General features: G+C 42.5%; 1 protein-coding gene across 7 annotated transcripts in view; it reads left to right on the forward strand.

The window, feature by feature from the left end:
* Positions 1 to 26126, forward strand: part of LOC121571715 (girdin) — an 88610-nt gene that overhangs the window by 30414 nt on the left and 32070 nt on the right. For all 7 annotated transcript variants that reach the window (XM_041883359.2, XM_041883366.2, XM_041883383.2 and 4 more), the window contains exons 5-8: positions 11254 to 11312; positions 12597 to 12680; positions 12956 to 13096; positions 14615 to 14784. In XM_041883359.2, coding sequence (XP_041739293.1) covers positions 11254 to 11312; positions 12597 to 12680; positions 12956 to 13096; positions 14615 to 14784 — 454 coding nt within the window. The remainder of the gene's footprint in view (positions 1 to 11253; positions 11313 to 12596; positions 12681 to 12955; positions 13097 to 14614; positions 14785 to 26126) is intronic.

Genomic DNA, 26126 nt, shown 5'->3' on the forward strand with positions numbered 1-26126 from the left:
TTCAGATTAGATCACAGAGCAAAATACTATATTTACAACTGTGACATGGGTCCAATTAAATGAGAGATGGGACGAATGGTAGCCTATACTAACTTGTAGGCCTATAGGCTATTTGGCGACACGAGTAGCCTATGAAACCATTAGTCAGAAAAGGTGAGGAATCTATTCTGCAATGATCATGGAAATAAAATGCCTATTTCTAATTATTTTAGAATGCAAAGATAAGAAAAAAGTAAAATGTCGCTCTTCGCACTAATGGCAAATGTTTGCATCTTGTTATTATATTTAGTTGGGCTACTAGTTGTATTTATTTTTATGAATAACATTTGCACAAGGCTACTACTTTGCCTCTTGCAATGCAATACTTCAACCACTAGAAACTGCGTAGACATGGTCTATAAAGTTTGTGGGAGGATAAGCATATTCTCACGTCAAGTTTAGTTTTTATAAATGCCAAGTTTTGTGTGAACTGACACACGCATATTTTGTGCATATGCAATGTTTATAAATGAGGCCCCTGGGGAGTAGTGGATATAAGTGATTTATGAAATCAGTTTCAGTGAAATGAGCAAAAGTCTGGTCTTTTCTTTCTCATCAGAGGAACCATGAGTAGTCCCTGACCCACATTATAGATATAATGAATAACAATTATTGGGCCAATTGACAAAATACGCTGTGTACAAAACATTAGGAACACCTGCTCTTTCCATGACATAGACTGACCATGTGAAAGCTATGATCCCTTACTGATGACACTTGTTAAATCCACTTCAATCAGTGTAGATGAAGGGGAGGAGACCGGTTAAAGAAGGGTTTTTAAGCCTTGAGACATGGATTGTGTATGTCTGCCTTTCAGAGGGTGAATGGGCAAGACAAAAGATTCAAGTGCCTTTGAACGGGGTATGGTAGTAATAATAATAATAATATACCATTTAGCAGACGCTTTTATCCAAAGCGACTTACAGTCATGCGTGCATACATTTTTGTGTATGGGTGGTCCCGGGGATCGAACCCACTACCTTGGCGTTACAAGCGCCGTGCTCTACCAGCTGAGCTACAGAGGACCGGTTTGAGAGTGTCAAGAACTGCAACGTTTCTGGGTTTTTCACCTGTATGCCCCAGCGTTACTCAGAGGCCTTGGGCCCCTTCTCCCTGGTAGGACCCCCCTCGCCAGGTTCCTGTGAACAATGGCTGGGCAGGAAGGGTTGCAGCAGAGGGGATGGTCACTGTCTGTGCGCCCCTGTGAGTTTCCTGCCAGGAGGAGCAGAGTGTAGCGACCGAGGAAAGGATCCACACTAGGCACATACAGCACTATCATAACAAAGCCTGCGGAGCCAAACCTCAGCAGAGCCAAGGCTGCTGAAGGGAAATTTCCATCTATTTTAAACCTCCTCTCTCTCCCCCATCTCTTTCCTTCTGTCTCTCTCTTTTTCATCTCTCTCCGTCATCTCTCCCTCTCTCCAGACATGCTTGGTTCAGTCAGCTTCTTAAATTATTTATCCAGCGCCTGCCTGCTCATTATCTACAGCGCTCAACAAGATTTGCTTTCTAAATCACTGCACAGGCTTCTTTGTGTAGGCTCTGTGTGTGTATGAATCCTTCTTAAGGCTTTCAGTTAGAAGAAATAGCATTTAGAAGGCATTCGTAACAGCTGGCCTTCTGTACTCAGAATATCATCTAGAACAGACTACTCTCATATTCCCGAAAGGACCACACACACCACCGCTTTTTCGGCGTGGTCCCACCACCCGCTGATGGACATCTGACTGCCAACATTTTCGCGCAATTCTACATGAACAATCGGTTTGCACTTGGTTTGCAAATTACGGTTGGCACTCTGTTGAGAGGTGCTAAGTACTCTCGGCCGGCAAACGCTATTGTGTGTCCTAGCCTTTATAGATGTTGTTTAGCTTTGATGACGTATTGTGAGGATGGGCCTCAAAACCATCTAATCGTCGTCCATTACGCCCATATCCTATCAGAATATTATCTTGAGTTATTCACTGCGACCTTAACACTTAAAGGTCAGTTTAGTTTTTTTTATATGAGTAGACTTGCTAAAGTGCCAAAATTCTGCATTTTGACATGTCCCTCCGTGCACCCTCTATCACTTTCTAGGAAGATTTTTAACCCCAACATTTCTCTTAAGTTTTCACCATCATTGTAAAGCCCTAGTTATTTTGTTACTTTGACAGTCATTTCTGAAGATTATTTATTTTGTGTGATTTTATTTATCTGGCCCTCATTTTAAGGTCAACCCAGTTACTTGAACTGAACTCTTGTTTTAATATGGTGAAACTATTCCTTTTTAAATATTTTTTTCTAAAGAAACATTGAACATCTTATTAAATCATAGTGTAAAAGCAGGTGGGTTGGTTCTACTCTTTTTGGCCATTTTCTGGTGTTTTGTGCTGGAAAACTGAGCAGGTCGAGCATAACATGTCAACCCTGTTACTCACAGCTAGATGGGCTAGAAATGTTTTAACAATGTAAATGTTTTTGAAGTTTGCATTCAATTACCATTTCCTGTTGCACACTACAAGCTTCCATTCCCTCTGTCAAAATGAGATTTATGGCTGATTTAAGATGAAATCGTCAACCTTTTATGGGAAAACATGTTTTTTTTATGAAGTTGAACATGTGCTCTTTATGACAGAATAAAAAAAATGGGTGAAATCAGAAGTTTTTTGGGCAAGTTATACTTCTCCAAAGGCACAGAATTGGTGGAACGACCCCCCCCACAGAGCAACGCTTATGTCAGGCATTTTCACGTCTCGCAATTGGTATGCACTCATAACAGACCTACAGTACTTCTCTCAATTTAGATTCTGAGGCTGTTCCTGTTCTGGACCGAGGAGGTTGTGAATATAGGCCAGTAGTTATTTTTCTTACTGATGGTGCTTCAGTCTGGGCCATAAAACGTTCTGTTAGTTTAGCTGAGACCTGTGTTTGATCCTCTGGATGTCCTGTGTGGACATTTTGTAAGGATTCCAGATGGAATAGCAATAATCTTCTCTTCAAGGATGGTGTCATTAGGATTTGTGAAAAAAAAACACTGTCACTATCAGTTGTTGATTAGCTACATATATAGGCTAGCTCAGCTGAAGTGTTGCGAGTCATAATTTTTATCATGGCTTTTATAATCAGTTGAATTGACACTATAGCAGTACATTTAACACCAAATGCCCCTTAGAAGCATATTGCATTGTATAGGCTACATCCAATAGTTCAACCTTCCAAACCCACTACCTCCTCTGTCACTACACACCCACAATCTGCACCCACATGGAGGAAATGGATGCACCATAACATACACCAAGAACAAAATATTGCCATTGATATTATGGCTGTCCATAAAGATGTTGTACCTACTGGTGGGGATTTACAGTGCCTTGCAAAAGTATTCACCCCCCCTTGGCGTTTTCCCCATTTTGTTGCATTACAACCTGTAATTTAAATTTATTTTTATTTGGATTTCATGTAATGGACATACACAAAATAGTCCAAATTGGTGAAGTGAAATGAAAAAAATAACTTGTTTCAAGAAATTCTAAAAAATTAATAACGGAAAAGTGGTGCGTGCATATGTATTCACCCCCTTTGCTATGAAGCCCCTAAATAAGATCTGGTGGAACCAATTACCTTCAGAAGTCACACAATTAGTTAAATAAAGTCCACCTGTGTGCAATCTAAGTGTCACATGATCTCAGTATATATACAGCTGTTCTGAAAGGCCCCAGAGTCTGCAACACCACTAAGCAAGGGGCACCACCAAGCAAACGGCACCATGAAGACCAAGGAGCTCTCCAAACAGGTCAGGGACAAAGTTGTGGAGAAGTACAGATCAGGGTTGGGTTATAAAAAAATATCAGAAACTTTGAACATCCAACGGAGCACCATTTAAATCCATTATTAAAAATTTTAAAGAATATGGCACCACAACAAACCTGCCAAGAGAGGGCTGCCCACCAAAACTCACGGACCAGGCAAGGAGGGCATTAATCAGAGGGGCAACAAAGAGACCAAAGATAACCCTGAAGGAGCTGCAAAGCTCCACAGCGGAGATTGGAGTATCTGTCCATAGGACCACTTTAAGCCATACGCTCCACAGAGCTGGGCTTTACGGAAGAGTGGCCAGAAAAAAGCCATTGCTTAAAGAAAAGAATAAGCAAACACATTTGGTGTTCGCCAAAAGGCATGTGGGAGACTCCCCAAACAAATGGAAGAAAGTACTCTGGTAAGATGAGACTAAAATTGAGCTTTTTGGCCATCAAGGAAAACGCTATGACTGGTGCAAACCCAACACCTCTCATGACCCCGAGAACACCATTCCCACAGTGAAGCATGGTGGTGGCAGCATCATGCTGTGGGGATGTTTTCCATCGGCAGGGACTGGGAAACTGGTCAGAATTGAAGGAATGATGGATGACGCTAAATACAGGGAAATTCTTGAGGTAAACCTGTTTGTCTTCCTGAGATTTGAGACTGGGACGGAGGTTCACCTTCCAGCAGGACAATGACCCTAAGCATACTGCTAAAACAACACTCGAGTGGTTCAAGGGGAAACATTTAAATGTCTTGGAATGGCCTAGTCAAAGCCCAGACCTCAATCCAATTGAGAATCTGTGGTGTGACTTAAAGATTGCTGTACACCAGCGGAACCCATCCAACTTGAAGGAGCTGGAGCAGTTTTGCCTTGAAGAATGGGCAAAAATCCCATTGGCTAGATGTGCCAAGCTTATAGAGACATACCCCAAGAGACTTGCAGCTGTAATTGCTGCAAAAGGTGGCTCTACAAAGTATTGACTTTGGGGGGGTGAATAGTTATGCACGCTCAAGTTTTCAGTTTTTTTGTCTTATTTCTTGTTTCACAATAAAAAATATTTTGCATCTTCAAAGTGGTAGGCATGTTGTGTAAATCAAATAATACAAACCCCCCCTCCAAATCAATTTTAATTCCAGGTTGTAAGGCAACAAAATAGGAAAAATGCCAAGGGGGGTGAATACTTTCGCAAGCCACTGTACAGTAGGTATAATTGCTGTGTGGCCCTTTTTTCTGAATAGACATGCCTGGTTGTCTAAGCCTGTTAGTAATCTGTGTTTATGGCCCAGCGCGGGCTCTCTACCCCTGGTGCTGATGAGCTGGCTTAACACACACAGACACACACACATACACACACACACAGAGAGAGAGAGAAACCACCTGGCTCATTATTTTACAGTGCAATTCTACAGATTAGCTCAGCCTTGTTGCGCTTCCGAGCAGCTGTTTTATCATTTAATTTACATGGCATCATACTGTACCTAGCTGATTGGATGCTGCAAAATACAGTACAATCTTTTTGGTTAAGGACATCGCATTATAAGCAAGCAATAGCAGGTATTCAGACCGCTTGACTTTTTCCACATTTTGTTACGTTGCAGCCTTATTCTAAAATGGATTAAATAGTTTTTTTGGCTCATCAATCTACACACAATACCTCATAATGACAAAGCAAAAACAGGTTTTTATACAAAATAAAAAACGGAAATATCACATTTACATAAGGATTCAGAGCCTTTGCTCAGTTATTTGTTGAAGCACCTTTGGCAGCGATTACAGCGTTGAGTCTTCTTGGGTATGACGCTACAAGCTTGGCACATCTGTGTATATATGGTGAGTTCCTCCCATTCTTCTCTGCAGATCCTCTCAAGCTCTGTCAGGTTGGATAGGGAGCGTCGCTGCACAGCTATTTTCAGGTCTCTCCAGAGATGTTCGATCGGGTTCAAGTCCAGGCTGTAGCTGGGCCACTCAAGGACATTCAGAGACTTGTCTCGAAGCTACTCCTGTGTTGTCTTGGCTGTGTGCTTAGGGTCGTTGTCCTGTTGGAAGGTGAACCTTCGCCCCAGTCTGAGGTCCTGAGCGCTCTGGAGCAGGTTTTCATCAAGGATCTCTCTGTTCTTTGCTCCGTTCATCTTTCCCTCAATCCTGACTAGTCTCCCAGTCCCTGCCGCTGAAAAACAACTCCACAGCATGATGCTGCCACCACTATGCTTCACCGTAGGGATGGTGCCAGGTTTCCTCCAGACGTGACACTTGGCATTCAGGCCAAAGAGTTCAATCTTTGTTTCATCAGACCAGAGAATCTTGTTTCTCATGGTCTGAGAGTCCTTTTAGGTGCCTTTTGGCAAACTCCAAGCGGGCTATCATGTGCCTTTTACTGAGGAGTGGCTTCCGTCTGGCCACTCTACCATAAAGACCTGATTGGTGGAGTGCTGCAGAGATGGTTGTCCTTCTGGAAGGTTCTCCCATCTCCACAGAGGAACTCTGGAGCTTTGTCAGAGTGACCATTGGTTTCTTGGTCACCTCCCTGACCAAGGCCCTTCTTGGTTTTTGTTCTGACATGCACTGTCAACTGTGGGAACTTATATAGACCGGTGTGTGCCTTTCCAAATTCTGTCCAATCAATTGAATTTACCACAGGTGGACTCAATCAAGTTGTAGAAACATCTCAAGGATGATCAATGGAAACAGGATGCACCTGAGCTCAATTTCGAGTCTCATAGCAAAGGGTCTGAACACTTATGTAATTAAGGTATTTCTGTTTTTTAATTTTAATAAATTAGCAAAAAATTCTAGAGACCTTTTTTTCGCTTCGTCATTATGGGTTATTGTGTGTAGATTGAGATTTTAAATTTTTTATAATCCATTTTATAATAAGGCTGTAACGTAACAAAATGTGGAAAAGGGGAAGGTGTCTGAATACTTTCCGAATGCACTGTATGTAATAGGGTTACTTGAATGGCTCATCTCATGGCTGTAGCCATACCCATTGAGACTGTGTCTGTGCCTCGACCTAGGTTGGGCAAAACTAAACATGGCGGTGTTCACCTTAGCAATCTTATTAGGATAAAGACCTCCTCCATTCCTGCCATTATTGAAAGAGATCGTGATACCTCACATCTCAAAATAGGGTTACTTAATGTTAGATCCCTCACTTCAAAGGCAGTCATAGTCAATGAACTAATCACTGATCATAATCTTGATGTGATTGGCCTGACTGAAACATGGCTTAAGCCTGATGAATTTGCTGTGTTAAATGAGGCCTCACCTCCTGGTTACACTAGTGACCATATTCCCCGTGCATCCCGCAAAGGCGGAGGTGTTGCTAACATTTACGATAGCAAATTTCAATTTACAAAAAAAAAATGGCGTTTTCGTCTTTTGAGCTTCTAGTCATGAAATCTATGCAGCCTACTCAATCACTTTTTATAGCTACTGTTTACAGGCCTCCTGGGCCATATACAGCGTTCCTCTCTGAGTTTCCTGAATTCCTATCAGACCTTGTAGTCATAGCAGATCATATTCTAATTTTTGGTGATTTTAATATTCACATGGAGAAGTCCACAGACCCACTCCAAAAGTCTTTCGGAGCCATCATCGACTCAGTGGGTTTTGTCCAACATGTCTCTGGACCTACTCACTGCCACAGTCATACTCTGGACCTAGTTTTGTCCCATGGAATAAATGTTGTAGATCTTAATGTTTTTCCACAAAATCCTGGACTATCGGACCACCATTTTATTACGTTTGCAATCGCAACAAATAATCTGCTCAGACCCCAACCAAGGAGCATCAAAAGTCGTGCTATAAATTCTCAGACAACACAAAAATTCCTTGATGCCCTTCCAGACTCCTTCTGCCTACCCAAGGACGTCAGAGGACAAAAATCAGTTAACCACTTAACTGAGGAACTCAATTTAACCTTGCGCAATACCCTAGATGCAGTTGCACCCTAAAAACGAAAAACATTTGTCATAAGAAACTAGCTCCCTGGTATACAGAAAATACCCGAGCTTTGAAGCAAGCTTCCAGGAAATTGGAACGGAAATGGCGCCACACCAAACTGGAAGTCTTCCGACTAGCTTGGAAAGACAGTACCGTGCAGTACCGAAGAGCCCTCACTGCTGCTCGATCATCCTACTTTTCCAACTTAATCGAGGAAAATAAGAACAATCCAAAATTTCTTTTTGATACTGTTGCAAAGCTAACTAAAAAGCAGCATTCCCCAAGAGAGGATGGCTTTCACTTCAGCAGTAATAAATTCATGAACTTCTTTGAGGAAAAGATCATGACCATTAGAAAGCAAATTACGGACTCCTCTTTGAATCTGCGTATTCCTCCAGGGCTTAGCTGTCCTGGATCTGCACAGACTCTGCGAGGGCCTGAGATCGGGAGAGACACTTAAGTGTTTTAGTACTATATCTCTTGACACAATGATGAAAATAATCATGGCCTCTAAACCTTCAAGCTGCATACTGGATCCTATTCCTACTAAACTGCTGAAGGAGCTGCTTCCTGTGCTTGGCCCTCCTATGTTGAACATAATAAACAGCTCTCTATCCACCGGATGTGTACCAAACTCACTAAAAGTGGCAGTGATAAAGCCTCTCTTGAAAAAGCCAAACCTTGACCCGGAAAATATAAAAACTATCGGCCTATATCGAATCTTCCATTCCTCTCAAAAATTTTAGAAAAAGCTGTTGCGCAGCAACTCACTGCCTTTCTGAAGACAAACAATGTATACGAAATGCTTCAGTCTGGTTTTAGACCCCATCATAGCACTGAGACTGCACTTGTGAAGGTGGTAAATGACCTTTTAATGGCGTCAGACCGAGGCTCTGCATCTGTCCTCGTGCTACTAGACCTTAGTGCTGCCTTTGACACTATCGATCACCACATTCTTTTGGAGAGACTGGAAACCCAAATTGGTCTACACGGACAAGTTCTGGCCTGGTTTAGATCTTACCTGTCGGAAAGATATCAGTTTGTCTCTGTGAATGGTCTGTCCTCCGACAAATCAACTGTACATTTCGGTGTTCCTCAAGGTTCCGTTTAGGACCACTATTGTTTTCACTATATATTTTACCTCTTGGGGATGTTATTCGAAAACATAATGTTAACTTTCACTGCTATGCGGATGACACACAGCTGTACATTTCAATGAAACATGGTGAAGCCCCAAAATTGCCCTCGCTAGAAGCCTGTGTTTCAGACATAAGGAAGTGGATGGCTGAAAACGTTCTACTTTTAAACTCGGACAAAACAGAGATGCTTGTTCTAGGTCCCAAGAAACAAAGAGATCTTCTGTTAAATCTGACAATTCATCTTGATGGTTGTAAAGTCATCTCAAATAAAACTGTGAAGGACCTCGGCGTTACTCTTGACCCTGATCTCTCTTTTGACGAACATATCAAGACTGTTTCAAGGACAGCTTTTTCCATCTACGTAACATTGCAAAAATCAGAAATGTTCTGTCCAAAAATGATGCAGAAAAATTAATCCATGCATTTGTTACTTCTAGGTTAGACTACTGCAATGCTCTACTTTCCGGCTACCCGGATAAAGCACTAAATAAACTTCAGTTAGTGCTAAATACGGCTGCTAGAATCCTGACTAGAACCAAGAAATTTGATCATATTACTCCAGTGCTAGCTTCCCTACACTGGCTTCCTGTTAAGGCAAGGGCTGATTTCAAGGTTTTACTGTTAACCTATAAAGCGTTACATGGGCTTGCTCCTACCTATCTTTCCGAGTTGGTCCTGCCGTACATACCAATACGTACGCTACGGTCACAAGACGCAGGCCTCCTAATTGTCCCTAGAATTTCTAAGCAAACAGCGGGAGGCAGGGCTTTCTCCTATAGATCTCCATTTTTATGGAACAGTTTGCCTACCCATGTGAGAGACGCAGACTCGGTCTCAACCCTTTAAGTCTTTACTGAAGACTTATCTCTTCAGTAGGTCATATGATTGAGTGTAGTCTGGCCCAGGAGTGTGAAGGTGAACGGAAAGGCTCTGGAGCAACGAACAGCCCTTGCTGTCTCTGCCAGGCCGGTTCCCCTCTCTCCACTGGGGTTCTCTGCCTCTAACCCTGTTACAGGGGCTGAGTCACTGGCTTGCTGGTGCTCTTTCATGCCGTCCCTGGGAGGGGTGCGTCACTTGAGTGGGTTGAGTTACTGACGTGATCTTCCTGTCTGGGTTGGCGCCCCCTTGGTTTGTGCTGTGGTGGAGACCTCTGTGGGCTATACTCGGCCTTGTCTCAGGATTGTAAGTTGGTGGTTGAGGATATCCCTCTGGTGGTGCGGGGGCTGTGCTTTGGCAGAGTGGGTGGGGTTATATCCTTCCTGTTTGGCCCTGTCCGGGGGTTTCTTCGGATGGGGCCACAGTGTCTCCGGACCGCTCCTGTCTCAGCCTCCAGTATTTATGCTGCAGTAGTGTATGTGTCGGGGGGCTGGGGTTAGTTGGTTATACCTGGAGTACTTCTCCTGTCTTATCCAGTGTCCTGTGTGAATTTAAGTATGCTCTCTCTAATTCTCTCGTTTCTCTCTTTCTCTCTGAGAACCTGAGCCCTAGGACCATACGTCAGGACTACCGGGCATGCTGACACCTTGCTGTCCCCAGTCCGCCTGGCCTTGCTGCTATTCCAGTTTCAACTGTTCTGCCTGCGGTTACGAAACCCCTACCTGTCCCAGACCTGCTGTTTTCAACTCTTAATGATCGGCTATGAAAAGCCAACTGAGAGACCTGAGCCCTAGGACCATACGCCGGGACTACCGGCCGTGGTGACTCCTTGCTGTCCCCAGTCCGCCTGGCCTTGCTGCTATTCCAGTTTCAACTGTTCTGCCTGCGGTTATGGAACCCCTACCTGTCCCAGACCTGCTGTTTTCAACTCTTAATGATCGGCTATGAAAAGCCAACTGAGATTTATTCCTGATTATTATTTGACCATGCTTGTCACTTATGAACATTTTTGAACATCTTGGCATGGTTCTGTTATAATCTCCACCCGGCACAGCCAGAAGAGGACTGGCCACCCCTCATAGCCTGGTTCCTCTCTAGGTTTCTTCCTAGGTTTTGGCCTTTCTAGGGAGTTTTTCCTAGCCACCGTGCTTCTACACCTGCATTACTAGCTGTTTGGGGTTTTAGGCTGGGTTTCTGTACAGCACTTCGAGATATTAGCTGATGTAAGAAGGGCTATATAAAATAAAATTGATTGATTGATTGTAGTAAGTATCCTGTCTGTGTGACCGGGCAGATATCTTTTTAGCTTCTTGCAATATGATGCTGCAAAAGCTTATGGGATTTGGTTGTGATTATGAAATGGATTTGAAACAAGGCAAAATGCCTGGGACAATAAGAACCACAGTCAATGAAAATATGTAGTCAAATCAATGGTAGTAAAACACTAATTGACAATCTCTGTGTCTGCAGAGCAAGGTCTGGAGGAGATGAGGAAGCTGTTGTTGCTGTTGCTTGGCTGTGCCGTCCAGGTAAGTCCTACACTCATCACCCCCTTAATCATCTACTGTCAGTAGTCTACCATTACCATACCTTTCCTGTAGGATAAGCACTCACTCGTCTACTGTTATGGGTAGCTCTTACACACTAGTTCCTGAACATCAATAACCTTCAGCTCTATTGTTCAGACAAGTTTTAACACAGCTACAGTTGTATGAGTAATGTGAGTAAAATGAGTCATTCTCACTCAGACTAGCATTAGTTCCCCATTCCTACTTCCTCAGCAGAGTTGGCACTGTGACAGGTGGTCTGTCTTCTGTCCTGGCAGCAGGCCAGAGAAGGGTCAGAGGGGCTGTCAGAGGGTGTGTCTGCTCCATGGGAGGCTCTGTATGCCCTGACCCGACCCTTGTCTCTGTCTTTGCCCTGGGCCTGGCTGGAGTAGCACTGATGATGCATCATACTTAACCCCTGGCCAGAGAGACGCTAACCTCACACAGTCATTCTCGTTCATACTTCGTTCACTGTTTTGGGAGTTCTGACATAGGATACTTCTTCAAAGACTCCTGAAAGGGAAATATGTATCCATCTCATCTTTATGTGTGAAGTCAGTGTTGATTAAATGTTGTTTTCTAGATCATAATTGGTAGGTGACAATGTTCTATTACAGGCTAACTAATTTTTAGCTGAATTCCTGGTGGTTTTAGTCTTGTTTGACCAAAAAATCAGGCGCGGGCCGGTTATGGCCTGGGGGCCGCCTGTTACCGACCCCTGACCTACACATTCCTTCACAGGCATCTTTCCTCAAAGCCAACCAATCAGAACCCAGGCCATTCTCCTGTTAAGAAAACGTAATAATTCCATGCGGAAGCATTCGAAAATAAACAAATTAATGGGACCAGCGCCGTTGATAACTACTAGTGCCGTTACTAACTAGCAACGCTAGTCCCATGAATTGCAAAGAGTTATGGGATATTAGAACCCTGTTGTCTTAACTTTGTAATCTTCAACCTCGACGTTAGCTAGCTGGCTAGATGTCTTTTTTCTGGCATTCGCTTAAAATACTTTTTTCCCCCACCAACGTTATAATATCTGCTTCAGACTGCTTGCCTTCTGCCTAGGCAGCGAAGCTACAATGCTTTAGCTGGTCCCATGGTTGATTCAGAGCGGTAGAACCTCTGCATTATTGTGACGCTGTTGTCTTAACTTCCCATCTTCAACCTAGCCTGTCTTTAGGAAGCTGACCTCACAAAGACCTCTCTAACATTCCACTCTCCAGACTGTCATCCTAACCCCAAACTGCCTCCTTTTGTTTGCAGTGTGAGAAGAAAGAAGAGTACATCGAGAGGATCCAGACCTTAGACTTTGACACAAAAGCTGCCATAGCATCTCACATCCAAGAGGTATGAGCGTTTATTTTTTTTGTGAGGGCATCCAGTTCAAACATAAACCCTGGGACCTCGTGTGTCTATTTTGGGCCAGCTTTTTGTGTAAGGACACTTAAGTTATTGTAGGATAGATCTGTGAGTTTATCAGCCAAATGTATGGCACTGCCCTTAACAGCAGTTTGAGTTCAAGTAAATTAGTTGGCTTCCCATTGCTGTCAACACATTTGTTCTGTGTATTGGCTGGTACATTGGCTGGCAGAGTGAGATGACTCTATGCTGTTGTTTTGAAGGTGACCCACAACCAGGAGAATGTTGTGGACCTGCAGTGGCTGGAGGGGGGTGAGCTGCCCCCAGAGGACCTGGACTCCTTCTCCAGGAACATGGCCTTCCATCTCAAACGCCTGGTGGACGAGAGAGACGACCAGCTGGAGGTACATGTCTGAAACAGGGCACATTGGTGCCTTTATAACTCTGCTCAAGAGAGTACGTAAAATGTTGTCTCAATGAAAGAGAGTGGGAATTTGTTAACGGCCTGTGTAAAGTCTGTATGGTGCAATGGTGTGTCTGTGCATTTTCATGGCATGTTCGTCAATTTGTGTGTGTATGTGTGTATGGTGTGTGCCCACCCATACGGTTGCCAATGACTGGTGTAGCAGCAGTCCCAGCATCCTATGGGCTAGGGGGGCGGGGAGAAGGAGGGGGGATGATAATGATCTCCAGATCTCCACTGGAGGCCAGACGCTCTTCATTAAAAGCCCATTTCCTTGCATGGCCACTGGGTTATGAACGGAGGACGAGAGAGTAGGGATGCGGGGTGAACTACAATGACGATGATGGGAATACGTTGTTGTCACAGACCATTTTAAACCCAATGCCTTTTGCTACTCTTATCACCGAACCCAGCCTAATATACTCATGTTGTGTGCCGATACTTAAGCCTTAACTGCATTGGGCTTTTCATTATGTTTGGGGTTTCCATTTATGTGACTGATCCCGGTGACTAGGTGCTGCTGCTCCTCCCCTCAGAGGTCCGTCCTAATTGGAGTCATCTCCCTAAGCTCACACCTCCCAGACTAAGCAGACAGAACAGCAGGGGAGCCTGACGCAACATAGGTGCTACTGTTCAATAACAAGGTGTCACGGTAGACTATATATAGACTGCAATTCACACCGTCATTATCCTCAATCTTCAATATCCTGTCTGACAACTGCTTTGTCCCTCATTGTGATCAATGATCTAACACGGTTGAATGCAATTTGGTGAGTCTTTTTTTCACCCATCCAAATCTGTTAGATTACTTGGGCTGATAATTTCAAGTAAGGAGGGACGGATACACGTGTTAAGTATAGAAGATGTGTGTAGGATACATGATCAGGGTCCTGGTCTGTGAGTTGTCTACAGGGATGCAAACTTATTACTTTTTGGCAATATTCGCTGTTTTGATCTTAAAATATTGAGATCATTGAGCTATAAAAGAGGGGCGCGAAAATAGTTTCTCCCTGTGTGATCACTAAATAATGGTGTATGTTTCTCATATCGAAGTTAATGACTGAGCACAAAATGCATGAATACGCTTTGTATTCAGGACATTTCTTAGCCACATTTTTTGGCAATTTTACTTTAGTGCCTTATTGCAAACAGGATGCATGTTTTGGAATATTTGTATTCTGTACAGGCTTCCTTCTTTTCACTCGGTGTCAATTAGGTTAGTATTGTGGAGTAACTACAATGTTGTTGATCCATCCTCAGTTTGCTCCTACCACAAACCCTGTGTGGTATCACGATACTACTCAGTATCGTGAAAATTGGCCATCGTTAGTAAAATATTGGTGTAGTGACAACCCCACTCTGAAAATAGGCAGTTAACACAGAAAATGTTTTGTCACCTTCTTGGGCCTTCACCAGTTTGCATCCCTGGTCTAAGTGTTGTGGTGTTGTGTCCTTCCAGACCATTGTGGAGCTGACCCTGGAGAGGGACTGTGGACAGTACTCTCCCCCGCTCCTCTTTGCCCAGTCGCCCAACGACTCGCCCAGCATGCGCCGCACAGAGAGCCGCCAGCACCTGTCTGTGGAGCTGGCCGACGCCAAGGCCAAGATCAGACGCCTGCGCCAGGAGCTGTAAGTACCCCAATTGGCCTTTCACCAGCTCTGTATATACCCCATTGGCCCTTCTGAGTAAGTCTGTGGTAGACTGCAAACACTGTTGGCCCTCACAGGATCTCTTAACACACCATTGGTTCTCACAAGTTTTATAAGCTTCCTACAAGTATCCTAAGAGTACTGTGTGTTCTTCGTGCTGTCTAGCAGAGTGTCTAAATGTGACACTGCATTCATCTACTGCTGTCTCGTGACTGTCTAGTAATGAAAAACAACCTAGTACGGTGTGTCATTGGAGTTAGGAACCGTGACTCAGCTCTCTGTCTGTCTTTGAGGAGTATCCCATTCTTTGTTCTCCAGTTCATGGAGCACTCTAACGCTGACCGGAGAGAACTGCAAAAGCAGGAAACTAATTACGGAAGTAAAAGTTTTATGTCAGTGATATTGTTAAAGAAGAATACATTTCCTCTAGCCTCTCAGTAGGAAACAAATGGTTCTACACTACTGTTCTGATGCCATAGTGCTAGACCTTTTTTATTGTTGTCATAAACAATTGAACATCCTCTTCAGAGTCCATTAACCCTGGGCAGAGACAAAGGCCAGTGGTCAGTTTATCAAAGGGAGGGGTTGTTACGAGAAGCTTTCTCCGTTTCGGGCGGAAGTGTTTTCTAGAATGCAAAAAATTGAGCTGCTGACTCTGTGGAATCTCTTCATCAAGTCCATCATAACATTGAAGTGGTTTGTCCAGTGATATGGTTGGGGATCTGTAATGCAGGCTTCTGAGTGCTGGGTCGAACCGGTTCTAAGGTACACTACATGACCAAAAGTATGTGGACAAAAAAATTGTAGGCCTCCACAAGTCTGGTTCATCCTTGGGAGCAATTTCCCAAAAAAATGTGTGGGCAGAACTGAAAAAGCGTGTGCGAGCAAGGAGGCCTACAAACCTGACTCAATTACACCAGCTCTGTCAGGAGGAATGGGCCAAAATTCACCCAACTTATTGTGGGAAGCTTGTGGAAGGCTACCTGAAATGTTTGACCCAAGTTACACAATTTAAAGGCAATGCTACCAAATACTAATTGAGTGTATGTCAACTTCTGACCCACTGGGAATGTGATGAAAGAAATAAAAGCTGAAATAAATCATTCTCTCTACTAATAATCATTCTCTCTACTACATTTCACATTCTTAAAATAAAGTGGTGATCCTAACTGACCTAAGACAGGGAATTTTTACTAGGATTAAATGTCAGGAATTGTGAAACTGAGTTTAAATGTATTTGGCTAAGGTGTATGTGAACTTCCGACTTCAACTGTATATATATATATGTGTGTGTGTGTATATTTGTGTGTGTATGTATATGTTGTTGTTCTGTCTCTCACTGTTCAAATAAACCTACCATTAAAAGTATAGACTGATCATGTCTTTGTCAGTGGGCAAACGTACAAAAACAGCAGGGGATCAAATACTTTTTTCCCCTCACTGTATATATACAGATATATACGTGTGTGTGTGTATACACATACATACACACACACACACACACACACATATATCTGTATATATACAGTGAGGGAAAAAAGTATTTGACCCCTCTGCAAAACATGACTTAGTACTTGGTGGCAAAACTCTTGTTGGCAATCACAGAGGTCAGACGTTTCTTGTAGTTGGCCACCAGGTTTGCACACATCTCAGGAGGGATTTTGTCCCACTCCTCTTTGCAGATCTTCTCCAAGTCATTAAGGTTTCGAGCCTGACGTTTGGCAACTAGAACCTTCAGCTCCCTCCACAGATGTTCTATGGGATTAAGGTCTGGAGACTGGCTAGGCCACTCCAGGACCTTAATGTGCTTCATCTTGAGCCACTCCTTTGTTGCCTTGGCCGTGTGTTTTGGGTCATTGTCATGCTGGAATACCCATCCACGACCCATTTTCAATGCCCTGGCTGAGGGAAGGAGGTTCTCACCCAAGATTTGACGGTACATGGCCCCGTCCATCGTCCCTTTGATGCGGTGAAGTTCCTCACCGTTCTCATGATTATTGCAACTCCACGAGGTGAGATCTTGCATGGAGCCCCAGGCCGAGGGAGATTGACAGTTATTTTGTGTTTCTTCCATTTGCGAATAATTGCACCAACTGTTGTCACCTTCTCACCAAGCTGCTTGGCGATGGTCTTGTAGCCCATTCTAGCCTTGTGTAGGTCTACAATCTTGTCCCTGACATCCTTGGAGAGCTCTTTGGTCATGGTTGAGAGTTTGGAATCTGATTGATTGATTGCTTCTGTGGACAGGTGTCTTTTATACAGGTAAGAAGCTGAGATTAGGAGATACTCCCTTTAAGAGTGTGCTCCTAATCTCAGCTCGTTACCTGTATAAAAGACACCTGGGAGCCAGAAATCTTTCTGATTGAGAGGGGGTCAAATATTTATTTCCCTCATTAAAATGCAAATCAATTTATAACATTTTTTACATTTGTTTTTCTGGATTTTTTTGTTGTTATTCTGTCTCTCACTGTTCAAATAAAACGACCATTTAAAATTATAGACTGATCATTTCTTTGTCAGTGGGCAAACGTACAAAATCAGCAGGGGATCAAATACTTTTTTCCCTCACTGTATATATGTATGTATGTGTATATATGTGTGTAAATGTACAGTGGGGAAAAAAAGTATTTAGTCAGCCACCAATTGTGCAAGTTCTCCCACTTAAAAAGATGAGAGAGGCCTGTAATTTTCATCATAGGTAAACGTCAACTATGACAGACAAATTGAGAATTTTATTTCCAGAAAATCACATTGTAGGATTTTTAATGAATTTATTTGCAAATTATGGTGGAAAATAAGTATTTGGTCACCTACAAACAAGCAAGATTTCTGGCTCTCACAGACCTGTAACTTCTTTAAGAGGCTCCTCTGTCCTCCACTCGTTACCTGTATTAATGGCACCTGTTTGAACTTGTTATCAGTATAAAAGACACCTGTCCACAACCTCAAACAGTCACACTCCAAACTCCACTATGGCCAAGACCAAAGAGCTGTCAAAGGACACCAGAAACAAAATTGTAGACCTGCACCAGGCTGGGAAGACTGAATCTGCAATAGGTAAGCAGCTTGGTTTGAAGAAATCAACTGTGGGAGCAATTATTAGGAAATGGAAGACATACAAGACCACTGATAATCTCCCTCGATCTGGGGCTCCACGCAAGATCTTACCCCGTGGGGTCAAAATGATCACAAGAACGGTGAGCAAAAATCCCAGAACCACATGGGGGACCTAGTGAATGACCTGCAGAGAGCTGGGACCAAAGTAACAAAGCCTACCATCAGTAACACACTACGCCGCCAGGGACTCAAATCCTGCAGTGCCAGACGTGTCCCCCTGCTTAAGCCAGTACATGTCCAGGCCCGTCTGAAGTTTGCTAGAGTGCATTTGGATGATCCAGAAGAGGATTGGGAGAATGTCATATGGTCAGATGAAACCAAAATAAAACTTTTTGGTAAAAACTCAACTCGTCGTGTTTGGAGGACAAAGAATGCTGAGTTGCATCCAAAGAACACCATACCTACTGTGAAGCATGGGGTGGAAACATCATGCTTTGGGGCTGTTTTTCTGCAAAGGGACCAGGACGACTGATCCGTGTAAAGGAAAGAATGAATGGGGCCATGTATCGTGAGATTTTGAGTGAAAACCTCCTTCCATCAGCAAGGGCATTGAAGATGAAACGTGGCTGGGTCTTTCAGCATGACAATGATCCCAAACACACCGCCCGGGCAACGAAAGAGTGGCTTCGTAAGAAGCATTTCAAGGTCCTGGAGTGGCCTAGCCAGTCTCCAGATCTCAACCCCATAGAAAATCTTTGGAGGGATTTGAAATCCGTGTTGGCCAGCGACAGCCCCAAAACATCACTGCTCTAGAGGAGATCTGCATGGAGGAATGGGCCAAAATACCAGCAACAGTGTGTGAAAACCTTGTGAAGACTTAACGAAAACGTTTGACCTGTGTCATTGCCAACAAAGGGTATATAACAAAGTATTGAGAAACGTTTGTTATTGACCAAACACTTATTTTCCACCATAATTTGCTAATAAATTCATTAAAAATCCTACAATGTGATTTTCTCGAAAAAAAAATGCTAATTTTGTCTGTCATAGTTGACGTGTACCTATGATGAAAATTACAGGCCTCTCTCATCTTTTTAAGTGGGAGAACTTGCACAATTGGTGGCTGACTAAATACTTTTTTCCCCACTGTATATGTGTGTGTATATATAATTCCAAAATATAAGAGTAAAGCGGCAGACTGTTTTTCTGTAGGAGTACATATACTTTAGTCTCGTGTGGAGATGGTATTTCCATAGAAGCCACATACACCTCCAGTCACCCAGGCCTGATGCTGATGTCTGAGGATTTGGCCCAGATCAGATGATGCCGTGCCGAGGCATGATCGATATTCTTTATGAGTTTTTGACCTACTTACGCAGTTCCTCAGATCACAAAACCTATTGAATTCCACTTTCTTTGCTCCGATTTCTGCCCGTTGTTGACTCTGGCTCACCAACACTAGAGGGAAGGGGAGCTGACCATTCTCTGCCAAAGGCATGCTGTAAAACACAATCAATAGAGATTCAGTTCTACTGTCTTTAATGGTTGCCAGGGGGTCCTTTTGAGGGCCCAGTAAAGTGACCATACCTCCAGCAGAATGTCTTTAGAACATATGGCTTAATGTTCATGTTATTTTTGACCTTAAGTACGAAACCTGGTGTTAAGAGGAATGCAGGAATAGATTGTGTAGAAATAGATGATGATGTAGCCCCTAAAGGCCCAATCTCCATCTCAATCCTGTCAGGTTCTGTGGAACTACAGTATGGTGCATTTTCTATTGTGAATGTTAGACTGTAAAATGCAGGTAGACCATGGTACCATGGTTGTTAGTGTGACTCAGAGCTGCTGCAGGCTCAATGCTGTCACCCACACAGACTCACAGTGGATGAGCAGCTTTTTGTTCGGCCTAGGCTGTCAACTACTCTTTGTTAGGGCCTTAACGAAACGTGGAATACAGTGAAAGGTGTTGAAAAGTTGTTTTGCTGCTGAGGCTGAATGTCTGTTGACAGGATCTATGGTGGGATGAGATGAAAGGGCTCCAAACAGAAGAGGTACACACTTGGAATGTGTGTGTGTGTGTGTGTGTGTGTGTGTGTGTGTGTGTGTGTGTGTGTGTGTGTGTGTGTGTGTGTGTGTGTGTGTGTCACCAAAAGCAGCTGTAGCAACAGCAGCAGAACGTGAGTTTTATTCCAGGCACGAAGCTAGCTGCTCCAGCCTCTGATTTCAACATGCACATCACAGGAAGCATGGAACAGAACAGTGATAATAATTCCTACAAGCAGCAAAGCCAGTACAGATCACTAATCTAGCAGGCCATCGTAAAGTATGTTCAGTGGACCAAGGAGACTGGAAAGCATCTCCACTCATCTGAAGAATGCACAGTCCTCTTCAAAGCTTTGTGTGACGCTTTCTTAATTCCTCACCGACCGGGAGCCTGCAGGACTGGCCTCCCTCAGCCCTAGTTCTCCCGAGAGGCGTGTATCACAACCGGCCGTGATCGGGAGTCCCATAGGGTGGCGCACAATTGGCCCAGCGTCGTCCGGGTTAGGGGAGGGTTTGGCCGGGTGGGATTTAGAAGTAGGCAGTCATTGTAAATAAGAATTTGTTCTTAACTGACTTGCCTAGTTAAAAATGCATTTGGGTTGCATTGCATTGTCTGTGGTGTTACAATCGCGCAAACCCATTAACAGTAGAATATGATGTTGTCAGATGAGATCTTTTTGTTGCTAATTCTGGGTTGAGGGGGTTTGAAGTCAGTCTAGTTAGAGACAGAGCGAGGAAAGGAATCTGTTGGCCTGTTGCTCACTTAACCAGATGTTATCTGGATTTGCTCTATTATAAAGAGCTGGTGGAACCAAAGCAAGGCAGCTCTACAGTTAGAGATTTGCATGCCATAGGGGGAGATTGTCATGAGGTCATTTGTAGGTTGTCTTTGTGGTCCTACTTTGTATATTTTCAGTTGAGCTATGTTTGTTGTCCTGGAAAGAGCTGCTCTGTCACAGTTGAAGTTATATAATAACACAAGAAAGGTGTTGTTTTTTTCACTCAAGATCAATGACTTGCTTGATTGTATGCTTGATTCTTTTTTCAAGTACAAATTAGGTTGTTTTCATATGATCAAAAAGACAGAAGACATACTCACACACTCACTTCTGCTGTTATCTCAATTGTTCATTACACATATAAATGAATTATCCTCACCTGCAGAGTCTGAATGTTAAATATAATTCACTATCTACTGTTTATAATTTGGTAAATAATCACATCCCCGGCCCCTGCCCAACCCACACACGCACTAGTAAACAAACTGACCTGACCCGGTAAGGACAGAGGTCCATGGATTCCTATCTGCTGGGTAAACAACTTGGTTTATGCTAACCAATGAGAGTTACATTGCCTAAGTAAAAATTCCAGTTTTTCAAGACTACTTTAGAGAAAACAGAAATAAATATAGCTGTGAGCAGCAATAAACTGGGTTCACAGGATGACAGAAAGGACACAAGTTCAGTTGTATAACAAAGTCAGCACTTTATCATGTAGGAACTATCTTCCTTTATGTGCAATCAGTGAAGGCATTACCATGTTTATCTCTCAAATTGTTGAGGTTTACTTTACTGAAATCAAAGGCGTATTTGTGATAGTGTTAGAGTACAATCGTAATGCATATAGGTCTATCTTATAAAGACAATACAAAAAAAGCTCCTCGAAGATTGCTTTACTTTGAGGTTTACGTTATTGAAATCAAAAGCATATTTATGATAGTGTTGGAGCACAATCCATTGTACAACAAACTTATTCACCCACTATCTATAGCAATTTATTTATTCAAGACATTCACAGCGATTTAGAATAAATTGTTGGTCTTTGTTCATCATTTACACAAACTAGCAATAAACTAATATATACAGAAAGTATTCACACCCCTTGACTTTTTCCACATTTTGTTGTTACAGTCTGAATTTAAAATTGATTAAATTGAGATTTTGTGTCATTGGACTACACACAATACCCAATAATGTCAAAGTGAAATTATGTTTTTATTATTTTTTACAAATTAATACAAAATGAAAAGCTGAAATGTCTTGTCAATAACTATTCATCCCCTTTGTTATGGCAAGCCTAAATCATTTCAGGAGTAAAACGTTTCTTAACCTCTAAACGATCGGACCCTTTTTTTCAATTTTCGCCTAAAATGACATACCCAAATCTAACTGCCTGTAGCTCAGGACCTGAAGCAAGGATATGCACATTCTTGATACCATTTGAAAGGAAACACTTTGAAGTTTGTGGAAATGTGAAATTAATGTAGGAGAATATAACACATTAGATCTGGTAAAAGATAATACAAACAAAAAACATGCGTTTTGTTTCGTGTTTTTTTTTTTTTCATCATCTTTGAAATGCAAGAGAAAGGCCACAATATAATATTGCAGTTTAGGCGCAATTTCGATTTTGGCCACTAGATGGAAGCAGTGTATGCAACGTTTCAGATTGATCCAGTGAAGCATTGCAATGCTGGACTATTTTTTATAAAGTCTGCCCAAATGTGCCGAATTGGTCAATTGATACATTTTCAAGTACGTATCTATAGAGAACATACAAAAATGATATGGTAATACAACATTTTAGTTTACACACTCCCAGGAATGTCATACATGATGGTTCATTAGCTTATACACTAACTTTCACACATCTAGATGGCCCAGAGGGGTGGGTGTGGAGCCAGAGACAGCAAAGGTTCAAACTGTAGAACCCAGTTCCTACATTTGAATATAAAAATTGATTTTATCAAACAAAACTATGCTACATTTTATCTCTGGGACCCTCAGGATGACAAATCAGAGCAAGATTACTGAATGTAAGTACATTATTACTAACTGTAAGTCGCTCTGGATAAGAGTGTCTGCTAAATGACCAAAAAAAATTAGAATGTACAGTGAGGGGAAAAAAGTATTTGATCCCCTGCTGATTTTGTACGTTTGCCCACTGACAAAGAAATGATCAGTCAACAAATAATAACAAAGATAGCTAATAATGTAAGCATACTGTGTCCATAATAAGTATATAGGTTGTATGTTGGGAGCTTTTGGGAAAGAGCACAGTTAGAAAGATATGGCATTTAGAAGCAAACCGGATGGACATCATGAAAATGATCGGAGAGGTTGAGAGTAGAAGAGGTTCAGGAGCAAAAAAATAAAATATATATATATATATATATATATATATATATATATATATATATATATATATATATATATATATATATATATATATATATATAGAATTATTGTAAAATTAACTCTGTCCATAAGGTGTAGATAGTAAGTATAGACCGGAAGTAGAGGCCTGGGCGTTGTTGTTCACTAATTTACTCCAAGTAGGGAAAGGATGGTGGGGTTGAAAAGTAATAAAGGGGAATATATATATAAAAAATAAAATAAAACATGGGGGATTGGAAGTGATGCAGACAATTACATTGATAGAAGATACAATCTATCTGCAATATTAAGCTGATCCATCCCCCCCCCAAAAAAAAGAAAAAAAAAGAAATGATCAGTCTATAATTTTAATGGTAGGTTTATTTGAACAGTGAGAGACAAAATAATAACAAAAAAATCCAGAAAAACGCATGTCAAAAATGTTATAAATTGATTTGCATTTTAATGAGGGAAATAAGTATTTGACCCCCTCTCAATCAGAAAGATTTCTGGCTCCCAGGTGTCTTTTATACAGGTAACGAGCTGAGATTAGGAGCACACTCTTAAAGGGAGTGCTCCTAATCTCAGCTTCTTACCTATATAAAAGACACCTGTCCACAGAAGCAATCAATCAATCAGATTCCAAACTCTCAACCATGACCAAGACCAAAGAGCTCTCCAAGGATGTCAGGGACAAGATTGTAGACCTACACAAGGCTAGAATGGGCTACAAGACCATCGCCAAGCAGCTTGGTGAGAAGGTGACAACAGTTGGTGCAATTATTCGCAAATGGAAGAAACACAAAATAACTGTCAATCTCCCTCGGCCTGGGGCTCCATGCAAGATCTCACCTGGTGGAGTTGCAATGATCATGAGAACGATGAGGAATCAGCCCAGAGCTACACGGGAGGATCTTGTCAATGATCTCAAGGCAGCTGGGACCATAGTCACCAAGAAAACAATTGGTAACACACTACGCTGTGAAACTCTGAAATCCTGCAGCGCCCGCAAGATCCCCCTGCTCAAGAAAGCACATATACAGGCCCGTCTGAAGTTTGCCAATGAACATCTGAATGATTCAGAGGAGAACTGGGTGAAAGTGCTGCCTATGACCCCAAGAACACCATCCCCACCATCAAACATGGAGGTGGAAACATTATGCTTTGGGGGTGTTTTTCTGCTAAGGGGACAGGACAACTTCACCGCATCAAAGGGACGATGGACGGGGCCATGTACCGTCAAATCTTGGGTGAGAACCTCCTTCCCTCAGCCAGGGCATTGAAAATGGGTCATGGATGGGTATTCCAGCATGACAATGACCCAAAACACACAGCCAAGGCAACAAAGGAGTGGCTCAAGAAGAAGCACATTAAGGTCCTGGAGTGGCCTAGCCAGTCTCCAGACCATAATCCCATAGAAAATCTGTGGAGGGAGCTGAAGGTTCGAGTTGCCAAACGTCAGCCTCGAAACCTTAATGACTTGGAGAAGATCTGCGAAGAGGAGTGGGACAAAATCCCTCCTGAGATGTGTGCAAACCTGGTGGCCAACTACAAAAAACGTCTGACCTCTATGATTGCCAACAAGGGTTTTGCCACCAAGTACTAAGTCATGTTTTGCAGAGGGGTCAAATACTTATTTCCCTCATTAAAATGCAAATCAATTTATAACATTTTTGACATGCGTTTTGCTGGATTTTGTTGTTGTTATTCTGTCTCTCACTGTTCAAATAAAACGACCATTAAAATTATAGACTGATCATTTCTTTTTCAGTGGGCAAACGTACAAAATCAGCAGGGGATCAAATACTTTTTTCCCTCACTGTATTTACCTTCAGAGGTGAATGTATCAAACCAGTTGCCGTGATACGTTTTTTGTTGTTGTGCACTCTCCTCAAACAATAGCATGGTATTTTTTCACTGTAATAGCTACTGTAAATTGGATAGTGCAGTTAGATTAACAAGAATTTAAGCTTTCTGCCCATATAAGACATGTCTATGTCCTGGAAAGTTTGCTGTTACTTACAACAGTCATGCTAATCTCATTAGCGCACGTTAGCTCAACCGTCCCGTATACGGGACACTGATCCCGTAGAGGTTAACAAGTCACATAAATTGCATGGGCTCTGTGTGCAATAATAGTGTTTAACATGATTTTTAAATGACTACCTCTGTACCCCACATACAGTGCATTCGGAAAGTATTCAGACACCTTTTTCCACATTTTGTTACGTTACAGCCTTATTCTAAAATTGATGTTTTTTGGTTTTTTTTTTATCCTCCTCAATCTACACACAATACCCCATAATGACAAAGCGAAGACAGGTTTGTAGAAATTTTTGCAAATGTATTAAAAATCAAAAACAGATACCCTATTTACCTAAGTATTCAGAGCCTTTGCTATGAGACTCGAAATTGAGCTCAGGTGCATCTTGTTTCCATTGATCATCCTTGATGTTGCTACAACTTGATTGGAGTCCACCTGTTGTGAATTCAATTGATTAGACATGATTTGGAAAGGCACACACCCATCTATATAAGGTCCCACAGTTGACAGTGCATGTTAGAGCAAAAACCAAGCGTGTCTGTAGAGCTCTGAGACAGGACTGTGTCGAGGCACAGATCTGGGGAAGGGTACCAAAACATTTCTGCAGGATTGAAGGTCCCCAAGAACACCGTGGCCTCCATCATTCTTAAATGGAAGAAGTTTGGAACCACCAATATTCTTCCTAGAGCTGGCCACTGGCCAAACTGAGCAATCGGGGAGAAGGGCCTTTGTCAGGGAGATGACCAAGAACCCGATGATCACTCTGACAGAGCTCCAGAGTTCCTCTGTGGAGATGGTTCTCCCATCTCTGCAGCACTTCACCAATCAGGCCTTCATGGTAGAGTGGCCAGACGAAAGGCACTCCTCAGTAAAAGGCACATGACAGCCCGCTTGGAGTTTGCCAAAAGGCATCTAAAGGACTCTCAGACCATGAGAAACAAGATTCTCTGGTCTGATGAAACCAAGATTGAACTCTTTGGCCTGAATGCCAAGCGTCATGTCTGGAGGAAACCTGGCACCAT

This window comes from Coregonus clupeaformis, chromosome 1 (assembly GCF_020615455.1).
Source record: "Coregonus clupeaformis isolate EN_2021a chromosome 1, ASM2061545v1, whole genome shotgun sequence".
NCBI lineage: Eukaryota > Metazoa > Chordata > Actinopteri > Salmoniformes > Salmonidae > Coregonus > Coregonus clupeaformis.